Source organism: Platalea leucorodia, assembly GCF_965183815.1.
Source record: "Platalea leucorodia genome assembly, chromosome: 3".
NCBI lineage: Eukaryota > Metazoa > Chordata > Aves > Pelecaniformes > Threskiornithidae > Platalea > Platalea leucorodia.
Window position 1 is genome coordinate 31,809,322 of NC_138825.1, and position 20,113 is coordinate 31,829,434.

The 20,113-nt window shown below is 37.5% G+C and overlaps 1 protein-coding gene across 2 annotated transcripts; it reads right to left on the reverse strand.

Annotated features, from left to right (window-relative positions):
• Nucleotides 1-348: 348 nt before the first annotated feature.
• Nucleotides 349-20,103, reverse strand: PIGF (phosphatidylinositol glycan anchor biosynthesis class F; the record flags this gene model as incomplete). Of its 2 annotated transcripts, XR_014227630.1 has the most annotated exons (7): nt 20,053-20,103; nt 19,338-19,588; nt 17,591-17,682; nt 16,609-16,725; nt 11,132-11,240; nt 1,682-1,797; nt 349-483 (listed from the first exon to the last, which is right to left on the reverse strand). XR_014227630.1 is itself a non-coding variant. In XM_082306532.1 (6 exons), exons 2-6 carry the CDS (start codon nt 19,563-19,565, stop codon nt 370-372), a joined length of 660 nt encoding a protein of 219 aa, XP_082162658.1. In that variant the 5' UTR covers nt 19,566-19,588; nt 20,053-20,103. The 2 variants fall into 2 exon arrangements, 1 of the variants encoding a protein (XP_082162658.1); XM_082306532.1 differs by lacking the exon at nt 1,682-1,797 and having other exon boundaries at nt 370-483.
• Between the last annotated feature and the right edge of the window lie 10 nt (nt 20,104-20,113).

Below are 20,113 nucleotides of genomic sequence, written 5' to 3' on the forward strand. Positions count from 1 at the left end.
ACTTGTTACAGGTTTGAAAGCTAAAACTACGATTCTGCCTTCTACAACCGGTGAAATCCAGAGGAATAAAATCAAACTCAATGAACTTGTAATAAGAAGCCACCATATCTGTTACAAATATTTTATTCAGACTGGAAGGTACAATCTCTCAGGGTTACATAGTCTAGAGGAAGCAAAAACTGCACCATGCTGAAATGGCATCTATGTGATTTTATGGAGTGGAGATGCTTGGCCTGAAATACTCTAAATTAATTTGGATAGTCTTCTGCTTTGACTATACATCTCTCTCTCTCAAAAAAAACCACCCCAACTTTTGCACAGTCTGTATGGAATCTGCACAAAGAAATACCTTGTCTCTCTTTGCTCCAGTTATCTGCTTTTGTATGTAAGCTGCTTCCGGTTCCAGTGTATCCACAGAGGTGCAATAATCAGACCAGCCCCATAGCCAAAGGTAGCGCCGAGGGAACAGGAAATGGGCCATACCTGGGGGGAGAACACAAGGTAAAAGCAGACAATGAGGAAAACAACGTTTGTGGTTTTTTGTACTTCGTGAGCACAAATTCTCAGTGTAGTCTAGGTACTGAAAGACAGCGCGGTCTTATTCTACTTTAAAGCTTGATGTGCTTTCCTAAAAATGCCAAAAGTGTAACAATCATCTTCATGAACACTAAATGCTTTTGTACAGTTTTTAATTAATATGCATTAAAACGTAACCAGGCTTCTGGCTATTGCAGACTTCGGTTCGATATTCCCAAAACTATGTGAAAAAACGTACAGGTATTTATATCCCCTGAAGTGTTCAGCTAACCTAACTTCATGTTCTGCTGCACACATTCGGAAACCTACAGATTTCTTGACGATTTCTCCTTCCAATCTCTCATGGCGTTCTAAAACTTTAAGAGGTGTGTATAAATAAACTAATATTCAAATAAGGCCAGAGACTGAGATGGATAGAGGGTTTTTCTTTTTTTTTTTTGTCTTGAAAAGTAGGCAAAGGGATGAATTTCCCTCTGGGCAGCCATAGGGAGGGAACATAAATTTGGAAACTGACTGCACATCTTGCACCCAGTTCAGCAAACATGTAGTAAACCAGTTATGTTAAAGATAGCTTTAATTATAAGCTCTATTTCCTAGTAAAAGAACAGGGAACTGACTGAATACAGCTGACTCACTTCCACAAACCATCTAGTACTGAGGCAAAGAAGTAATGGAATTCTCCCCCTGTCCCGTTCCCCGCCCCCCCCCCCCCCCCCCCCTTTTTAAATTGATATTGATTTGCAGGGAAGAGTGGCCAAAACAAAACTTAACCAGTCTGTCCTCAGATGAAGCTTGTATTACCAGTCAACTACATATTGCATTTGATGAAAGTCTCAACTAAGTTGGTGATTAAAAATATTTATTGTAGAATAAACTGAATTCCCATCCCTCTTCAAAATTCTCCTTTGCATATTTTTTTTTGCAAGGACAAGTTCGCACTTCCTGCTGTACAGTGCATGTTCCTGAAGCAAGTACAGACTGCACTCTCCTATTTTTTTAATTCTTAAGGGGGATATTTCCACCTTCTATAGTACTTGAGACTGGGAAATGCACTAGACACTAAAGAAAATATCCACATCTCAGTGTCCAGCCTTCTTTTCTACTTCATTATGACTTGCAATTCATGAATATAAAATGAACTTACTCTTAGTAGTACTGGTTCCTCCTTTCATTCATTTTCCTAGCTCTGATTCTTCTCTTTACTTCGTTATCACTTGGAAGAAGATATTTATTCACATCCTTTGATCATAGGAATTTTAACTAGGAATAAGAGTAACATATTTTGTCCTCTGCTGTTTCATCTTCACAGTCTCCTCAGCTGTTTCATCTTCACATTCCTTAGCATTTGCAGTTTTATGTATTATTTGGAGGTCTTAAGGAGTGTAGCAAAGATGACTATAAACAAGGTGCCTTAGGTACTCTTTACTGACCTTGTTTCATTCTTCCATTTCCAGACATTCTGTCTCTGCTACTTGTTTTTGTTGCTGAATATTTTGGCTGTTGCCTCTCAAACCAAAGACTTGCTTGTTTTCATTCATTTAACAGTGGTATTGTAGATCTTCTATAAAAAGCCTTGAGATGCTTTGGCATGGTAAGATATTATGTATATTTAAAACTCACATGAGTTTGTGGCCTTGGCTAAACTTACGCTTCAGGTGGATCTTTTCAACTTTTAAATAAGATGTAATCAAGTTATTTCTAGCATTTCGCATATTCCACATGTCTAAAGGACAAAATAATAAAAAAGTCCCTGCAACCCCAGCTGCTCACTCAGTAACATTCAGTTGGAACAGGAGTTGTACGTTCTTATCCACTGATGAAGTCAAATACCACTCTAATATCCACAAAACTATGGACAGAGGCTTCATCACTCAGCAGTCTTTTTCCATCAAATTCTCTGAGCAGTCAATGATCCTTCATTAAATATTACCTACATTAGGTGAATCTGTAGTTGCCTATTTGCTTTTCAGAAGTATAGGTGGATGTGGGACCCTGAATTTTTCATGTTCCCTTAACTAGAGTCAATATCCCTGATGACCTATTGATGCTGTATCTTTTGGTATTTTGTGTATAGTTGGTATGATTAAAAGGATCTCTGATGATTGTTGTGGCTTCTTTTACCTGACTAAACTGCAACTTGGAACATGGTTTTTCAATAGTTATGCAACTTTTAATATTAATTATGCCTCTGTCTGTCTTTCAAAACATTAAATTTTTGCTTTGGTTTTTAAAAATCAGTGTTACCTTACAGAAGTTTCAGGCTATCTATCTCACTTAACACATGAAGTCTCTGACCTCTGAAATCCAACCCTCACCAATGGCAGCTGGCAAAGATAGGGGGCAAAGGAAAGAAACCGTAAAACACTCCATCTCACTGTCTGTGAATGAGACAGAAAAGAAACACCGCCTCATCCCTTCCAGTGGCATAGAACAGAAGGTTACTAGGCCAGGTACTCATGCTTATTATGCTGTTCAGGTGGCTCAACGTAGTTCTGAAGGCAGTCTGACTGGCCTTTTGAAAACTCCCTAAGCACAGGAGTTAAAAGCCTGGACTTAAGAGCATTGCTGTCCTTATGCTATTTTCTCTAACCCTCAAGGCAGGGCAAAAAAACCCTAACAAACAGGTAATGATACTAGTTCTGCACCCTTTATTCTTGACTGCTGGCCTTTAGGCTACATAGAGCCAGATGCACCCATGGGTCTATCTAAAGCAGCAAGTTATCGAAGACAGATTAAGATGTGGCTCTTAAGCACATCAAGCTGTACTAAAATAACAGCCCTTGCATATGCTTCTTATCCGTCTATGAAAGTGGGTTGCTTTATTTTGCATTAGCTGCTGGCCTCGTTTTTCTAAGACCCAGTCAGTTTCTGCTGAACCTTTTAAAATGAATTTGACTCGCTTGCTTGGTCTGCTTTTGCCCTGTCTTTTATATTATCTCTTAAACTTGGTTTAGCGTCCCATATGGTATGAACTGCCTCTAAGTGATAAAAATCTAAACAGCTAATATCCGTCTGCCTGTTCTAAGAGATTCCATTCCGTTTGTTTAAAGCATGCAACTTGTAATAGGGCGTATTACACCTCTCATCCCCTGAGAACTATTCAGCTCAGTTTCTCCTACTTTATGCTCCCTTCCGCCGCGAGGAAGCTGACATATCCTACCCCAGTACTGATGTCATGTCTAGGCTGGGTCAGCAACAGGGGAATAAGATGTTAGGCAACATCGCCTAACTGCACTTTTTTTTGAGGGGGAAGAAGGTTGGTCCGGAGAGAAAAGTGTGGGGAGTGCAGGAGACAGGACAGAACATTCTTCAGGAAACTGTCACGAAACGCCTTGTCTGTCCCAGCAGCTGGGAAGCATCAGCTACTATCCTCACAGCATAATACAAGAAGAGTCAGTTTACATCTCAAATGCATGTGGAAAAGTGCAATTTTAACAACCTGTATATGATTACTAGGAATCTGAACAGCAGCTTGGCAAAAACAAATCTCCGCCTACATGCTTAACAAGGACAAAAATTGCATTTTAAGGGACAGAGCATGAGCCAGTGGTTAATGCAAAACGATCCTGACTTCTGCTATTTGTTTAAATTTTATTTTTGCCTTTTCTTTTCGTCTGGCAGCAGCGATAGGACTTAACAGAGATTTCTTTAGGCTAGCTAAACAGACACTGCAGAACTGCAAGGTTTCTAGTATATATTAGAACTCATTTTAAGAGTAAGGACTCACAATAGGGATTGCCAACCTCTCAGGACACAAATGAGCTAGTTTTCTCAGCGCTCTTTAGAACACCTATGAACTGATGCGAGAATGCTTAGCATATTGCATGGAAAGCAGAGCATGTTGCAGGATCCCAGCAAGGTATCTAGCTCTGCTGTACTATGCATGTAGCTAGTTAAACCAGAATTCTGACTGCATGACAGATTTGTCATCTAAGTCTGTAACTTGCATCCCATGCAATGGGAATTACATAGACATTGATAAGGACATAAAGGCCAGATTCCTATAGGCCAGAACAGCAACACCCTAATAAAGTTCTTAAAGATATTATAAAGTAAGCAGCTGACTGCTGGAACTTCAGTTATACAAATGCAAATACAGTGGGGCAATCTACTGTAATTTTTTTTTTTTAAGTAAACTGGTCCCATTCTTTAGAGAAGTGCTTTTCTCATATTCCTAAACTTGATTTTTTTGTATGCTTACTATTTCAAATGATCTATTTCTGACTGTCAATTAGAAAGCTATGTAATAATTTTTGTTTCATTTTAAAACTGAATAAATGAGCACAATTACTTTCCCTCCCTGTTTCTAACATGCCTTAAATTCCTGATTGTTTAGTCTGTACTGTCGTAAAAATTTCAGTACATGCCTTTAATCTATTTTGCTTGCATGCATATGTTAACTAAAAGTGTCTTACCACATTGTACAGAATGCATGTGTTGACAGGCACATGCCGAGGAGAAGAAAAGTGTGAGGCTTTTTTCAGGCTGGCATTTGTAATGAGTAGTTGGTTTTGTGGATTTGTGTTCTAAAGTTATAGCAAGCATAACTGCCTTTGATCTCACCATTAAGGCTTACATTAAGAAAACATATTAAATAAACAATGAATAACAACACTAAAGTGGAACAAGCTTCTACCTCTGTTTAAAAAACCTCCAACACTGGGTATTACCCCTTCTACTCAAATAAAGCAACTTCTTTTACAACAAAACTTTCACAGTAGGTAGTATGGACAAAAGCAAATACAAGAAAGAAACTCTGAGCTGTGTTAAGAATAAAGTAGTGTGAAAGTTTATAGTCCTATTTCAGCTTACTCGAGTAACCACCAAGAACTGTACCCAAGATTCTCCAGATTATTTTTCAGGTTACAAATGTCTGAGAGGTATCCAGGCTAATATTTACGGTCATATTGGCTAAATTACATGGCAGTCAATCAACTCATTTGAGTTACATCAGCACTACCTATTATGTTTGCTGTATCCAGTATAAAGTTGGAGTGCCCACTGGGCATCAGAGGGCTAGAGGAACTAGAGATGGATGTACAAGTCTTTAAACCTTTTGAACATCATCTAGAATAGCCTTATTTAAATGACCATAATTATGTGTTGCAAATTATTTTAAAAATCATTTAAGAATTAGATAGTGATCTCAAAACATTGGCAAAATTATTCTACCAGTCCAACCCTTGTAATAAACTGAAACATGTCTCGCAGAGTAAGTCTTGAAAAGCTTGGGGTGCTTTTTGTGTGGTTTTTTTGGTGGTGGTTTGTTTTGTGGTGTTTTTTTTTTTTTTTTTAATACAGAAATGTAACTACTGTAGGGACTAACTTGCATTCCTGTAAGGCAACTATCTTTACCTTTGTCTGAGACGGGCTTAATTCTGCAGACCTATAGCCAGGAACAACCATAGAGTAGGCCTCCCTGACCAACTGTTTTGCATAGTTGCAAAATAACATTTTTCTGAAAACTAGCAGAGACGCAATACGCATGGCCAAATTATGTTAAAAAGTTATTTTAAGAACAACAACAGAAAAATGAAAACCAATGAATCATCAGGATACCAACTGCCTTTCAGCAATATATTTTATACTTCTAACAGAAATGCTTTATATATTTTTAATTTCCATTCTGAAACATTATTCAGATAATTAATGTCATTTTATTTCCAAAACAATATTCTGTTCCTATTAAGTAACATTTACTTAGCGTAAAAGTTGTTGTATGCTAAAAACAATGCATTTTACATTATTATTTTAAAATGTAGACAGGCCCACTAATCTGAATATCCCCTGTATGCAATATTTTTCAAACATAAACATGGAAAATAAAGTGAAGATTTTCTGACATCTGTATTTATCTCGGTTTTGTTGCATGTCACAAGAGGTATCCGTAAAGAACCAATATGTTTTCTTTGGTTTATGAATAACTCAGGATGAAGCAGCGTTTTGGTTTTAGCCATTAGCACATGAATTGAAACTCTTGATGATGAATTTCCTACAAAGTTTACTCCACAGAAGTCTGAAGTACTTTGAAGTAAAAACAGCTTCTAGTGAAAGATATACAAGACATAATGACATCTGATTTTCTGGTCAGGTAAGATACAGGTAATGGCACTACAAACTTCTCAGCTTCCACTAATATATCTCAACCATGATGTAAAGGGATGACTACCATTTAATTTTTCAGTTCTTCTATTAAGATTGCAGGAAAAGATGCTAGTCCTAATACAGACTGGGAAACAGATTAGCAAAAAATGAACCTAATGTTGCCCTCAATTGCTTTTTCTTTTAAGGCCACAAAGCAGCAACAAAGTGACATCAGGAGAACTGCCACATGTGTTCAGTGTGGCAATTCAGACAACAGGTGCCTTACAGAAAAGTGCAGGCAGCTTTATTCAATACCCTACTGGAATTCCAGCATCCTCAGCACTCACTCTTTCTTTCCTTCAACCTCTTTTTTTGCTTCAGGTGAGGGACTATGGGCCACTTTCGTTTGAAGCCATTTCTATGAACAAAACTGACTTCACAGAAGTGGCTTAGATACTCCACACTCTGAACTGGACTACAGTCAATTTAAAAGTAGACTGTAGACACTCTGAAATTGTCCACAGTTTAAAGGGTAAACACTAGTTTTGATAAAGTGCTAAATCCTGATCCAAGTGGCAAAATATACCAATTCAAGACACAATACTTAACTTTTTGTGTAAACCTCAGGTTATATTAGGTTGTTCTAACAGAGCTAAATCAATAGCAACAGCATTTTTCATTCCAAACTCATAGTGCATTTCTGTACCTGTTGGATGTCAGATGTTTTTGCCAACTTTTGACATTTCAGGGCTACAAACAGAGCACAAGGGCAGCAGCAGCAACCTTTTGGTTTGCTTTATCACGTGATATTTCTCAACTATTGTTGACCCATCCAATTCTTGTAGTACCAATTGCGCCTTGTCTACAACACTCCTTAAATAATTAATTGTCTGAAGATAAAGGTACGAATGCAGCTGTGTTTCCGTAACACATTGTTACACCACAAACACTACATAAGCAATAGAAACATCAGGACCAGATTTTGCAATAAGCAGGCTTAAAGGCCTTAACACTGCTCTCTAAAATGATAATACCACTTTAGTCTTGCCCATATAATAACATTTAAACCACATTTTCTGTTCTAGAGCAGAACCATTTCCACTACAGATTTAAAAAAAAAAAAAAAAAAATTCGTTTACAACAAAAAGTCTAAAATATGAAAAGGAAAACAATCACTAATGAAACCTGTTCTTATCTCAAAAGCTGGTCTTGAGTTCAAAGACTAAGCTAGTCCATTTGAGTCCCTTTTTGGATCCTAGCAGGGTAAATCCAAAATTGTAATCCTCAAGCTCTCTGCTTTTAGGCTAACAGGAGAAACAGCTGATGTCAAAAGCATGACAGCTTAATACTTTATTCATGCAGAGGCCTAAAAGTAATTTGTTTTTGACCAGGCTCTGATTACTTTTAAGCCTACATTAAGATCTACATGATTTTTTTCAGACCTTGCTTGGGACTTCATCTGTAGGTGTTCCCGTAAGCATACCAACTGGATTAGGTTCTATACAAAACACTGACAGTCCGTGTCTTTTGGTGTTTTGTTGTTTGTTTGGGTTTTGTTTTGTTTGGTTTTTTAATAAAGAACCTCTTCCTGCAACTGCATTATGTACAGGTGTTTTTATGTTCAATAAGTCAGTGGTTAGATCAGTCACTCAGGAAGATAGGCAATCTGCACTGAAGATTTTCTTCCCAAACTAAGCAGATCTGCAACAACAGCAAAATCCTTTATGAGGGCCCTTCTTCTTTCCCCTGCCTTAGGCTGAAGACAACACAGGAAGCACCTCTCCTCTTTCACTGCTACAGTGAAAGAACCTACTATGATTTTTTGCAATCACCTGACATCAGGTAGCGAAACGGAATACTGTTGCAAAAAGGGGTTTTGTTGCTAGTGCCCAGTAAACTTCAGAAGAACCACAGAAATGTCTCTTGGTTCTGAAGATTTCTGAGACAGCAATGCAGAGCTACTACGTGCAACTCAATACCTGTGTTGTTGAATCCATACTACGCAGTGGGGATAGAAAGACAAAAGACTCACGTCAACTGTGGCATGAAGTTCAGTGTTTCCAGAGAACCCGATTCATATATACCTCAGCTTGGCTGAACTGGGAAGCAGTGTTTCCTGGGCAATTATTGAAAATACCTGGCCAGGACACTCCACACCCCACCTCCACCCCTTCTTCTGTGCCTTGGGTACCATATTTAAGAGATCACCTTCACAAAAATATTAAATTATCAATAGGTGATGGAAAACTTGAGAGTTGTGAACAGGATCTCTAACAAGCTACTTTAAAGAGGTTCATTTCTGCCTTGAAGATTTGTTACCATTTTGGTGCTTCACTGTGTTGCTTTGCTGAGATAGTTTGACTTTAAAAACTACATTGCATTTTAACAAGAACTTCTTTCATTTCCCCTTATACAGCAGACTTAAAAAATCACCACTTAAAACTGCCGTTTTCAAAGACCATTGAAGTGGCAGCCTGCAGGACTGATAAGCGAACTTCTCTACAGCTGCTCTTGAATTGCTCACATGATGATGAAAGTAATGATCAAGCAGTTCAGACCCAAAATGGAAAGCAAGATTTCTTCCCCTACCCCACTATTTTAAACCCTACAAGGTAAAAGGTGGAGAAGTGGGGATGGGGAAAAATGAGGGGGAACTTAAGGGAAAGAACACAGCAGCAAATGCTCTGGATCCAGGCACAGGAAAACTGCTTTGATGCAGGAACTGATAGTCAGAAACTCTCCCCTGCCAACTTTGGTATCAGGAGTATGTCAGAAATGAGGGTGGAGATGGTGAAGGAAAAGGGAAATGCAGACATACCGTTTCTGCTGCTGCCTGAATTCTCTGGGGAGCATTCATGCCCAGAAACAGCTAGTGACAAGTTATGGTATCTGAAGTTTCTGCAGATGCTTTGCTGTTCTAAGGAATCAGATAATATCTTTTTAGATGTCTAAGTATGGCTTATAGAGCTTAACCTTTGTCAGTCATGTTTGGCTTTTATTGACTTGGAAGAGTTTTCAAACAGAAAAAGCTGCCAGACCATTACCAAACTTCTGTCTCCTGCTATGGGAAGATGGGGGAATGGGCAAATAAAGTAAAAAATTTGTTTTGTTAATCAGAGCCTACTGGCTTAATTATTAAGTTTTCCTTATATCATTGGTGCATAAAAGGTGAAATTTTTATATACAGCATATTCGCAAAGTCTGAGATTTTGGGAATAAAATAAAACCTGCCAGATGTGACACGCCATTTTAAAGTCCTAGCTGAGCAATAAAAAAGTGCTTGCCTCTCATTGGAACAGGAAAGTGAATAAGACTTCACAAGAAGATATGAGATTTCATTTCAATGAATCCCTTGATTTTTGGGTTACATTCATGTCCATCAGAAATTAGCTAGTGCCAACATATACCTATGTCAGATTGATGGTGAAACGTCTTGCAAGAGTAAAACCAAGTGTTTTTACGAAAGAAAAGCAGATTTTTTTTTTTTTACTTACAGTATTAACCTACTCTATTTTTTAAATAGAAATTTTAATATCTCATTGCACTGTTGTAAAGAAAGGCTGGTGGCATAAAAGCAGGCTGTTAGCTACTTATGGAAGACAAATTTCCATTGCAGCTGTAAGCTACAATGTCTCTACAATATCAGAGAGAAAAGTGTGTTGCCTGTTGTACCAATTTCTGAAAGAAACCTTTGAAACCATCTGCTTAAGAACAGGCCTGGTAGATACTATTCAGCTGAGAGTGTATGAGTTCAGTAACTTGAGGAAAGAAAATATCCACTGAGGACATTTACGAAAAAGTGTTACTAGTGTCATCATTTTATGGCAATTGCAGACTTTGGTTATGTTTAATGGAATCATTTCTCCATGCCAAAAAAAATATTAAGAAAATAGCACAGACATTTGAATTTATAAAGACAGAGTCTGCAATGCCAGCTTCAGGTTTTGTATTGTGCAACTACAAAGCTAATGCTTGCCTTCCTTTGAAAATAGAAGGTAAGTTTTTAGTACAGTGCTTTGGCCACACCATTTCCACAAATCAATCCAAATCCATTTAAAATGCATTCTGTTAAGTGCTTTTATGGAAGATAGAAGGGAACTAAAACACTAGGAAAGCATCTTTCCTTCCCTACCCATAAACAATAAAAGCTACCAGACTGAAGGCAGACAAACTTGGAGCCATCTTCATCATTTCATATTTCTCCTCCTGCTTGTCCAGCTTCTTATCAAAATACTTACAGCTCTATTTCATGATAAAATTTGCATGCAACAGACACTCGTACATCTATAACAAAGAACCTATTAAAAATGGAGGTAAAAAATTTGCATTTTAGACCCTTACACTGTAAGGACAGATGCTTCCAATGACTTTTTAAATGTTTGGCATAATCCTGTAGGAACAGCTTATGAATAAGTCCAATATACCTGTACAGTTCCAGAGCAATTTTGTGTAGCGTGCATATCCAGAAAACTAATATTTTTATATTTATGATAAAGGTGTACATACTAACCTGCCAAGGCCGATCCCAATCAAGAGGAATAGGAAATGCTCCAAACCAAGCTCCAAGTATACTGCACATGGTAGTAATCTGTAGACTGCTTTCCCAGATGGACATAGCTCTGTAAAAACAGTGTGTTACAAGACTTCAAGAGCAGCAGAAGCTACAAAGTCAGAACGTTAGATCTGATTTCTCCCAAGATTTCTGAGACTACAAACAGATATAAAAAAACATATATTTGATAAATAGCATGCAGGTTTCTCCTAAAAGATACAAACTATATGTAAAACGTAAGTTGCATATTTTAGCTATAATCACAATCTTTCTATACCACACATTCAAGAGCTTTTTTCCCCTTGAGATGTTTACTGCAAAAGCTAATTTATATTACCTGGAAATACTCCTATTGAGCTTGAAACACCGCTTAACTGAACAAATAAAAATATCATAATGATACTGTGTGCATTGCAGGGGGAAGCAGACATGAAAGGGTGGCACGGGATTGTATAGAAAAGCACAAGCACAGTCATAAAGTACTCTACGATGTAGACATATTGTTGTTATTTGATGACTATGACAATTTGTAATTTAAAATAGAATTCTACTATGTGAATATTCCAAAGCAAATTTCCATCAACTGAAAAGAAACATCGCAAATAAATGTAACCTGCATGTTGCAGCCCTTCAGCAACATTGCGTCGAAGTTCAAGTACAGGGGCTGCAGGATAAATTCATTGCATGCTGAAGAACTCTTGCATTGCCAATCATGAGACCCATCATATCATAAGACATGTTAATGACTTCAGTTCTCAGTTTATAGCTTTCTACCACTACTGACTTCAAAGTTTTGGAAAAGTTGGATTTCTGTTTAATAGATAAGACTTATTGTCCATCACCAGTCTACCAAGTGATTGCTTTGCTTTTCTCAAGCCATGAACATTTGAGTGCTTGGTACCAATCAAGAAACAAGAACAGCAGAAGTTCACAACAGAGTAGGGCACAGCTCTGAGACAGAACTGGGCTGAAATCCCTGCTCCAAATCAGTAAGGTAAGGGATCTGAATCTGAAGTTTGCTACCTCTCAGATTATAAACACAAACGTAGCTAGAAGAAAAAAGATGTGCATGTTTATGGCTAGAAGACTAGATGGATAGTAAACTCTGAACTCCACATGTGCTGTTTACGTTGCATGACGTGAAAGCTTTAACCTTACACCTTGTTTTGAAGAGTCTAAAATTTCTGACTTTACTTCTGAGTACACCTAACTCACTGCTGCATTCGCTACTGACCAAATGGCTCACAAGTGTAAAGCAAACATTTTTCGTTGTTTGCAAAATAAAGGGCATACAGACTATAATATTTACTGTGCAGTGTTGACATTTTGAGCAGAACTGTTTCTGCTACAATAACCCCACCCCTTTAATTTACAACACTCCATTTCAATTCACAATCCTACCAGCTTGATATTTTTTTTTAAAGGGAAAGGTCCTGATTTAACTATTAAACTGTTTAGGAGTCTGCACATAGAAAATTCTTGTAAATTATTTTCAGAAACTGAATAACTGAGTGGAGAGCTGTTAGGCAGCATGGGGAAGAAAACATTCACTACAGCCTTAAAGCAGTGAAAGAGCCAGCAGAATATACTGAGGACTGACTGAGGTACATTTATACCCCACAAGACATGTGAACTGGTAAATCTGCACACACGCTGCTGCACCATATGGAGATGTCAGACTGAGTCCAAAAGCAAAACAACAGAATTAGCAAGGCACAGTGCCCAAATGAAGAACAGCCATTGGTAGTTTGGCAACCATTGGAGCTGCTAATTCAACCACTCTGCAGCATGGACACTGGCTACTCAAATACAACCTGACTTATGCTCTAACATTATCCCAAAGGAACAATGCTTTGATTACTCTCTTTTCTTCGTCAAATGTCGCCTATCAGGATTTTTGCAGGTATTCTTTAACCCATTAACCCATCACATAAACCCCTCATTTGCATGAGGCTAACAATTGCAGCAACATTTATAAACTTTGAGTTTTACAGGTTTCTTTATTTTTTAACTATGAATAAACTACAACTAAGATCACTCTGCAGGCAAAACTAGCAATATTTAAGATAATAAATTATCACTAGTGGCACAAAGGCCTTTTAAAACCTAGAGTAATTATTTAACCCCTTTAAATAATACATTAAGTGCTATTTTAAATAATGTTTGAATTAAGAGGTTAGCTAACATAAAAGAATTTACTAAGACAGGTCCTGGATAGACAAGATCTGGAATTTTGGGCTGCTGCAGGACTGAAATACTGAGCAGCACTTAGTACTTGATGATGCCTACCTTTACAAAGGACATTTCCAAGTCTGTAAGAGTATGCAATTCACAAACAAGTGATAAAATAGGTGAAATGAAAACTGGAAGGAGCCCTAAAGTTAGGGCTTTACACTATTTTTTCGCAAGCTCCAAATAAAATCTATTTCCTACCCAGGTGACATCTTATAATTGCTATTATACCAGAAATTTCAACACAATTACTCAGACTAGTGATTTGAAATAAACAGTCTCCAAAAAGAGCAATAAAAATCAACAATTGAAAGCTGATTTCTTAAAGACTTTTATGCAGGAGGCTGTTTCAGCCAACAATTACTGAAAAGCCATTTAAAGAATAGTCACCTGCTTCCATTAGTGCTGATAACCCTTTCTGTAGCTTTTATTTCCCTCTGTCTGCTTACAGCAGCACATGATAGCATGTGATGAGTGTTATGACATTGGTCACAACACTAGATGTCGGAATACAGAGTCCAGAGATAGTTGGTATGGGCTGACCCCTTCCCAAACATGGAATTAGTGAAAACAGCCTACTTAGAATTGAAGTTTTTATGACGTAGAATACACAAACTTATTTTTCTCACACATTCTATGTGTACATAGACTATAAATATGCGTGTAAGAACATTTCTTAAAATAATGTAATTAAAAAAAAAAGGTCTATTTAGTCCATCAAATCAACATTTCCAATTCAAAAGTGTACTCAGTTTGAAAACATGGAGCATGTGCAATCTTCTGTCTGAGCTACAACTGTGTTTCATGTAATTGTTTCATGTATATAAAAAGAAAAACCAAAAAACCAACCAAACACCACCTCCTCTCCACCCCAACAACAACGCAAACTTTATAATACAAACAATAAATCTGCAGTGTCACAGATTATATGTTCTCATGAGACGGCACATATAATCCACTTCCTAGAGGCATGGGCACTTAAAAGACTGATCTTGTAGTAACCTTATTAAAAGTGATTTTACTAGCAGTGACTGTACTTCCAAGTGCTAAAAGTAGAAACAGAGAAAGCTAAGCATCTCAGCAGAAAAAATAAGCACTTTGCAAAATTATCCCCAAAATATTTAAGTTGGACTGACTCGGTTGTACCATAGCTATTATGCAATAGGTTACATACAAGTTACCTGAATGTAACTTTACGAATAGTCCTATGACAAGGCATTACGTGCATCAGTATTTTCACACTACACCACCTAAAACATAGCAGAAAGCTATCCAGAGCAATAGCTAGGTAATTAATATCTGTTACTTATTTACACTTGATATATCAAGATAAACTTTCTTTTTCTAGATGTCTTTTTCTGTTTTTCTGCAAAGACAATAGCACAAGCACATTTTGATCTTAGAAATATTACACAGGCAAATAAGAGTAGTAAAAATAAATACAAGTGGTTACTTAAGTCTAAATTGTATTCAGATATTTTTAAAACACATTCCTTTTTCATACTAAGCTATATGCTCAGACTTTCCAGCTTTTTCTTCCAGTGCAATTCAATTCACTAAACTCTTCTTTCAAGGCAAAGAGCTGTGTTGATATTACCTAACCATCCTTTTCCTCCATTCAACCAGTCCCACCTCATTCCACATGGTTAAGTTAGAGACAACCTTCTAATACATCATGTCTACACTCAGCTCACGCCTAAACGCAAGATGTTCCAATTCATTCATGAGGTTAAATGAAAAAACACAGGATTATTTTTAAAAGAGCAGCTTGCTACAATCCATAAAAAAATTTGTTACAATATTTCTTTGTAGTCTATTTTCCTTCAAAGGTTAGTCTAAATAAACATCATTATTAAATAGACTTTTTATTCAGGTAACATCACATGGCTCACTAGTAAGAAGTATGTACAAGTTGTCACAGCAAAAATGTCAAAACAAGACAACTTTGTTTCCTATGAAATAATTGTGCTGAAATAACATTAAGATCTAGACTAGGAAAGAAAGAAATTGATGGGCATTCATAATCTAACCTGGCACAAAGACAGACTGTTGTCAAACATCTGTTACTTCAATTCAACTATTATTTCCAGTTGCAAAACCTCCAAAGATGACTAAGTGAATCAGTAATGATTTGTTTTGGCTAAACAACTCCATGCTTTTATGAAAGTCTATTCAACCCTTCCACTGAAAATAAAAACACAAGCAAAATTGACTTGAATAAGGATTCAGTAAGCTGACAACTATGGTAAACCAAAAGTCAATACCTGAAACAACTATAAAAAGTCTACTTTTGTCTCCCTCTACAGAAGTTTAAACCAAAAGTAACTCCACGGGTCAGCAGCATCATACAACTTTTCACTTTCTTTTGAGATGAGACTTCACCCTTATGAACTAGTAAAAGGGAACAAATGCTAACATCTTATTATTAAATCTCAAGCATGTGTGGGACTTTATGTTTCAGCATCCCAGTCTTTCAACAATCCTGTTATTTAGTGAGTGAAAAAAGGCAGAAGAGAGAATACTTCTGAAAAATCTCTCTGATACATGCTAATGTCATGGCTGTCACTGAGGTGAAAATGAGGTAAAAAGGCCTATTTTACTTTAAACATACTCCTGAAAAAAATTAATGCTTGAAAACTCTGACACTGAAAACAGCTTTCTTCAAAATTTGAAAAAGAGCAAAAAAGATTACATACTTAAGACCACAGTAAATTATATGTCATTTTCACCACTATATTCAAGTTAAAAATACTGTTAAAATAGTGTTTGTTTTGGCTTGTTAAAAAAAAAAAAAGCTTTAAAAGCTTTAAAAACTTTAAAGCTGTATTTACTATTGGATCTTGTGCAAGATTATCCCTGTACAGCTCAGTCTCAGGTCTCCTCTTTATTTGGCAACCATCATACTGGACTGCACAATGGTTTTACACCAGTTTGAAACTTTACTTCCTTGAAACACATATAAAGTGAGATTTAGTGTCTGGACACCAAAAATAAGAAGCCAGTTTTCTGAATCAATGTCTTCAAAATAAATAATTATTTTCTTTGTCAGAAAAGCTTTCATAAGCCTGTAATTACAAATATGAAAAACACCCATAATTCAGGAAGTTTTCCTTTCTTCACAAAAAATTCCACGATATATTGTTTACATCAATTCTGTCCACTTTTATTCAGAGTAAAATCAGAAACTTTAGGATAGAACTTACCCATTTTTACTAAATACCCGTATCCATGCTTGTATGTTTGGTCCCAGTATACACAAGCATTGCAAAGTAGTAAAGGTAGACAGTAGAACTGCAAACAAAAATGTCTCAGTCACTGACCTACAAAGAAGGAATATAACAAAATTAAGTGAGGTAGTTACTAATTTTCTAAGAGTTCCAAGATTTAGTAAAAAAACCCCCTCTAAGTCAACTTGTGAAAGCATGCATGCTTTCTTAAACCTCATACAAAAGAATGGAGTATTTTCTTCTTACTCTGTAGAATAGTAAAGAAAGAGGGAAAGAATTCCAGTATTTGTTTGTTATCTCAACAAAGACTGAAATGCAGTGATTATTTTAAATGCCTGATACCTGTAACATTTTAAAAAACACAGGTGTACCTCATATAGAACACTACTTCTGAATTGAAGTACACTTGGATATTTACTTCATTATTCCATTTATTTTTCTAGTTTGATGTTGTGGAAGCAACCATGAAACCAAACTACATGACGCCATTGTTAGTCAGTAACTTAGTATCTCTCTCAGAAATCAGGCTGCTTCATGCCTCTCGTTTTTCGTTTTTTTTTTTTTCCCCCCTTTTTAATAGTTCCTAAAAATTAAAACACTAATATCAAAAGGATGGAAGATATGCTAGGTGCACATTTTAGAATCTTATGGAGAAAATGACTAAATAAAACTTGGAAAAAATATTTGTACCCATATGTTTAACATAAATATTAAAGTAAAAGGACTTGTTTGTAACTGTCTTGAACAACACATCTCCAAATACACAGAAACTGTAAAAAACAGCTTCTTAAAAAAACCAAAAAACCCCAAAACCCAAAACAGCCACCCTTCTTCCCCCAGCCAGGAGCTTATCCTTTAACTTCCAATGTACCAGGAAATATACAAGTACTTATACCAATATCTGCAAGGAGAACTGCCCCTTAAAATGTTTAGGGAAAGACAGGGTCTTCTGACTTACTCTATGAGAGGTGCTCCATAAAGAACAATAATCGCATGAAATAGTATGCAAGACATGAAAAAGTACATACAGCATTTTAGAAATCTGGATATCTAAAAGAAAGCAATAAAGTATCAGAATAATGTTTCAAAAGAAAAGAGAACATAAGTAACATACATAGCCTACACCTTATCAAAAGGATTGCACTCTACCTATTTCTTTAATTTCAGCTACAGCACAGTATGATAATAGCATGGCATATTTCAAAACAGTTTTCCCTATGTTTAATACTTTAAATAATTAAAAATTATCACACTCCATCTAAATTTTTTTTCATGCACCCTATTATAATAAGGCAAACATACAAAAAATATAACTGGAAATGACAAGAGAACAGAGAAAATTTTATTGGATATTTTTACATTTCCGTTTTACATCTGAGCATTATATCCATTCATTAAAAGGCATCTTTCACAGAAAGTGAAAAAAATATTTAAAAGCAAGAAAATATGTAACATGGGGAAAAAAAAAAAAAAGAGACATTCAGAATCAAATCTAATACTTAAAATTACATGAAATAAAACCCACTACTTTGAACTTGGCATCTTAAATCCTAAATCCATTTGAGAAATGTCCATGACTTTCTATAAATCTGCAAAACATATAGTTTTCTATGAATTTAAATAACAATTTCTGGGCACTCACTATATCATAAAGAAACATAGCCATTTGATAAACAGTTCTGGTTAGATTTGTTCTGATCAGGTCACCAATGGAAACCCATAATTTCACTTGAACACTTTTTTTTAATGTTTATTCCTTATGCTAGGCTGGGATGAAATCTCAACTAGAACACGAAGCCTGCTTCATTTTTAAATCACAGATGGTTAAAATACTTGTTTTCCATAATGACTTTGTGTATTTCACATCCTCCTCAAGTCAGCAAAATTAGACAGAAGCTTTGCATACAAAGATACCGCTTTCGAGGATGTTTGCTTAAACGTTTAAGAATCACCACATCAGAGCACTGAATCTTGTCTGACTCAGCAAGTTGGGAGTGCAAGATTATCCACCTGACTTCAAAATGCTGGTGTATTCCCCCACTCCTGAACAAATTGTGCACTGCTCCAAAATCGCTCTGTTCAAGCCTGTTCCATTGGGATTCATACCTTTAACGCTCGCATTACAAACTGTAACTACTAAAATTTTTCCCAAATTTAGATTCTTCTCTATGCAAATTTCATCATTCAAGGAAATGTAGCCATTTTAATACTTTTCCACGTAATTTTTTAAAATTTACTGACTTTGGTTAAATTGCAATGAGCTAATCTCTCTTTTGTGTCTCAAATTCTAAAAACTGTTTATTTTCCTTTAAAGGTATTAGAAACTTATAACTACACATGAGAAAGGTGTTTCTTCGTAACGCTGAAGGTCAGGCCTGGACTATGAAATGAGTTCTGCGCCCATTCAATTTTGCTGATTTTTGCCACCATGCAAATTGTTGGAAGATCAACGGCTGGGACTACAAATAGCAATATGTTGACAAGAAAGAGGAAAAGCACAGAATCGCTCACCTGAACAGGTTATTTACAGGTAAAGTTTAATGTCACGAAAATATTGGAGAACTTTCAAAAGGTGCTACACTCAGTTCATTCATGAAAAACAAGAATTCACCACCAAAAATTGTCCTTTCTTTCTGATTATTTCAGTGAAAGAATTTGCTTCCGCTCCATATTGTCTGGTAGCGATTTAAGAGTAACAATCTTACCTTGTGAGCAAACGAACTTCTCTTAGGAGACAGATTTGGTTTAAGGACTACGTGCAAGATTATACTAAGGGTACTAACACAAACAGAACAAATACACAGCCACGCGAGGTGTGTTCCCAAAACGCTGAATCCGTCCCAGAAGAAAGCCGGAACAACCGCGGTCAGAATAACTGAAAAAACACAGAGGAGGTTGGCAGCCAGGAGCCTCCTTATTTCTGCTTCTTTCATCGTGGTCCCTATCAACCGGCCACCTGCAAGACAGCACGTCGCACCCCGTTACTGACACACAGCAGCAGCAGAGGACAGGATTGTTTTTTTTCCTAGTCGCAATACGCAAGGCAGAGCCCTGAGCTTAGTTTGGGGGTGACAGCGATGATTTTGGGGCAGAAGAACGTCGTTCGTTTAAAAATCAACCCCAAGCCCAGGGACGCAGCAGCAGCGCGCTCAGAGCTGGGCGAGCCGAGCGCTCGCCCCGAGCCGGCAGCCTGCCGCCGCCCCTCACGCCACCGAGCGCCCTGCCTGACAGCGGGAACCGCCTCAGCCCCCTCCGCGCCCGGGCTTCCCCGGCCGCCCGGGCCGGGCGGCTCCTCACCGCCCCCTCTGCAGCCGGGAGACAGCGGCGGGGCGGCCGCCTGGCAGGCCTCGCCCGGCGGCAGCCGTCCCGGGCCGGGGGGGGGGGGGGGCGGGGGGGCCGAGGCGCCGGCCCGCCTCTTACCGCAGCGTCCCCGCCGCCGCCGCCGCTGCCGCCGCGGTGCGCGCGCGGGGCCGCCCGCCAA